The 3376-nt window shown below is 32.5% G+C and overlaps 1 protein-coding gene across 1 annotated transcript; it reads left to right on the forward strand.

Annotated features, from left to right (window-relative positions):
* The first annotated feature begins 243 nt into the window (after positions 1–243).
* LOC142621837 (putative WRKY transcription factor 75) lies at positions 244–2609 on the forward strand. The gene is made up of 2 exons (XM_075795204.1): positions 244–706; positions 2243–2609. Exons 1-2 carry the CDS (start codon positions 339–341, stop codon positions 2418–2420), a joined length of 546 nt encoding a protein of 181 aa, XP_075651319.1. The 5' UTR covers positions 244–338; the 3' UTR covers positions 2421–2609.
* Positions 2610–3376: the final 767 nt, after the last annotated feature.

Raw genomic sequence — 3376 nt, forward strand, 5'->3', positions numbered from 1 at the left:
ACTCAATTATTTAAGAATTAATTTAATCCTCTTAACTTCTAACTCCAATGATGAAGCCGCCTCCATTTTCCACCTTTCATTTTCAAATCAATCCGCTAATTTTCTTAACCCTTGCGACATTTCTCGTGCCGTTTACGACATCAGTGACCCGATCTATGTATCTCTTTGGACTTTTCTTCTCATCCAATTTGTGCTTCATAAATATATATACACATATGGTGAATGAATATTGTGGTTATAATAGACACTAGCCGCCGCCCCCACCTTTAATAGACACATTCTTCTTTGTTTTTTTTTTTTTCATTTTTCTTCTTCTTTAAAAGTTCATCTGGCTCTCTATGGAAAACTACCAAATGTTCTTCCCTTGTTCATCTACAGGGCAGTCAACCTATCCCTTTTCAACAAACATGGAAAGCTCTAATGCTTATCACAGTCTTCACGGTGAGAGCTCCAAAGGGTTCATTGGGTTGGGGACAGAGAATCATCATGTTCCTAGGGATGAAGTTAATAAACAACTTTCTCAAAGGACTGAAAGCTTTGCTAGAGATGGGAGTGATGAGGTGAAACCAAGTAAAAAGAAGGGGGAGAAGAAGATAAGGAAGCCTAGATTTGCTTTTCAAACTAGGAGTCAGGTTGATATACTCGATGATGGTTACAGGTGGAGGAAATATGGCCAAAAAGCAGTTAAGAACAACAAATTTCCAAGGTCAGTTGATTTCATTTCTTTATTTTCTTAGCTATATTTTCACATATCCATCACAGTTTCTGTGGACACTCTTTTTTCTTGGATCCTTCTGGTAAGTGTCATCTTGATGCTTCTTAGATTTGAATTATGTGTAATAAACATGTGATTAGACCCCACCAAAAAAATGATTACCATTCCCTTGTTCCAAAAAGTGAGATCCTCCTTGATTTCCCACTAGACGAAGAACTTAGTTTAGAAGATCGAGTTCGGTGCAATTGTTCTTTTCACATTGCAAAACATACATACGCATGCATCCTTCCAAGGTGCACATCGATGAGAATTCAGTGACAGTTTCATTACGTGATGCATTTTTAATAGTGTTTCTTAATTCTAGCTAGGGTTTTCCTTTTCAGTTCTTATTCTTCTTTCTCTATAAGACAACTCAAACTCATACGAGGATCTCAAGAATTGCATCCAAGTAAAACTTTAATTCTAATCACCTCTCATTATATAGTTCAATTGGTTCTCCGTGAATATTCTTCCGTGTGAATTTTAGTACTAGTTATTTACTTATTTTACCAAAAAGTTAAAAAAATAAAAGAAAGAAAGGAAAGAAAATACGTATACATAGGCAGCTAGGGAGGACTATATCAAGACAGCAGAATCTTTAATTCTAAACTGAAATTTTGATAAATTCTAAACACTGACAGTTAGGGTTTACATTTAGAATTGATGAATCTAATTGAATGTTTTAAAAAATTTAATAGATCTCATTTTACTAAAATATCAACAAAAATAGGAAAATTAAATCGGATTTGATCCTAATCTAAAATTGGGGAAAAAGAAAATCATAGCCACAATGGAAAATACGTACGGTTTCTCTCCTCTAGTAAATCTCCCTCCATAACCATGGTGGCTTAAGCTTTATTTATTTCCACACTTAAAGAAATCAAAATGATGAGTTTTTATCAGCTTAGAAATTAATGTATAACTCTCAAAATTAGGTATCAATACCTATATCGTGTATGACCATTGTAATTTTTATTTTGTTGTTTGATGTTGAAAGTTGAAACAGTACTTCTTTGAAGCCAATTGCCATGATGGTCATTTTGAGTTTGTCACGATGAAAAGATATAAATGCCGTATCATTTTTTTTTTTGAGAAAAAAATGCCATATTATTTAATTTGTTAAACAAGATTTGTTTTGTTATTCTTAGTGGTTATTCTATGCTAGGTAATGAAGAATTTATTATTCTTAACTCTCACATAACACTGCTGACTGCAATTTTTCAAATGATTAACCATATTGGAAAACACCATATCAATGGGTTGCTGCATTCATAAATTAGGATGAGAAATTAATTCACATTTCACAGTGATATACAAAATATCACATGATGATCATGTGTACTTTATATTGTACTCTGTAAATTATCGATTTTCTCAAATAATAAATTATTAAGATATGATAAATTGATATATTCATCTTTCCTTTTTTACAAACTAGCTAAAACAGAAGCCAAGCAAGCCCCATAATCCTACTTTCTCCTTTTGTAGAAGCTATTATCGGTGTACGTATCAAGGTTGCAATGTAAAGAAGCAAGTTCAACGCCTTACCAAAGATGAAGCCATAGTAGTGACTACTTATGAAGGGATGCACACCCATCAAATAGAGAAGCCAACCGACAATTTTGAACATATCTTGAGCCAGATGCAAATTTATACTGCCTTTTGAACTCTTCACATTGAATAGGTGTAATGTAATTATTCGTACTTTTTAATGTAAGAGACAATACATTTTGCATTTACTCCCTGATAAAAAAATAAAGATTATGCTAGCAGAAATGGCAGAGGCTGCCTACTTATATATATATGTAAAAAGATTTCTTGGTTATAATTTATATCTAGAGAAAATTTACCTTCATCTTCTTCTTCTTTTGGACGAATTAGTTATCTTAACTCTAGCAAAACAAAAAGATTTATAATACCAAAACTACAATCGGCTGATGCAAGCTGAAGACACAAACACCAGCAAACAAAGTACTACCAAAAGCTTTAGAAACATCATACTACAAGCAGATAAAGTCAGTTGTATAAATTACTAGCTTTTTTTCCTCCTAGAAAACACAAGCAGCTTATTCAGCTGGAATCCAGGGCACTTTATCTTCCTACGCTCCAATCTCACTTGATGAAAACCACACTAAAATCCATAAGATCTTCTAATTTAAATGGCAGCCATGCTAATGTGCCAAGGCCTCTCTAATGACATTTAAAGCTTTTGCAGATATAGAGCTAGCTACATCTAAATCACTCTATGACAATACTTTGGAAACAAAGCACCCTCATGTACCAATTATCGTACCATAGAAAAAAAATATTACTCTCCTCCCAATTGAGTACTAGATGAGAGGCCTAGTCACACCATTAAGTTGCAATATTTTCCTTTGTTGCAATATTTATATAGATGGGTTCAAGTTACACTTGGTATAATTTTTATAAACTTACACATTTTTTACACTATAGATTTCTAATAGATCTAACGCTTAAAAAAACACTATTAAATGCTATTGTTTTCACTTTATTACCTAATTAATACTAACATTCTTTTTCTCTTTATTTATTGCTTTTTACCGAATAATATTTTCCTCAACACAATTTAACAAAAAAAATTGAAAAATAATCTCATTTTCA

Source organism: Castanea sativa, chromosome 1 (assembly GCF_040712315.1).
Source record: "Castanea sativa cultivar Marrone di Chiusa Pesio chromosome 1, ASM4071231v1".
Lineage (NCBI taxonomy): Eukaryota > Viridiplantae > Streptophyta > Magnoliopsida > Fagales > Fagaceae > Castanea > Castanea sativa.

Bases quoted from the DNA above. Each gene is read 5' to 3' on its own strand.
- LOC142621837 (XM_075795204.1), top strand. From the start codon at position 339: ATGGAAAACTACCAAATGTTCTTCCCTTGTTCATCTACAGGGCAGTCA. The intron at 707-2,242 runs GTCAGTTGATTT...CTCCTTTTGTAG, and splicing joins AAGAACAACAAATTTCCAAG to AAGCTATTATCGGTGTACGT.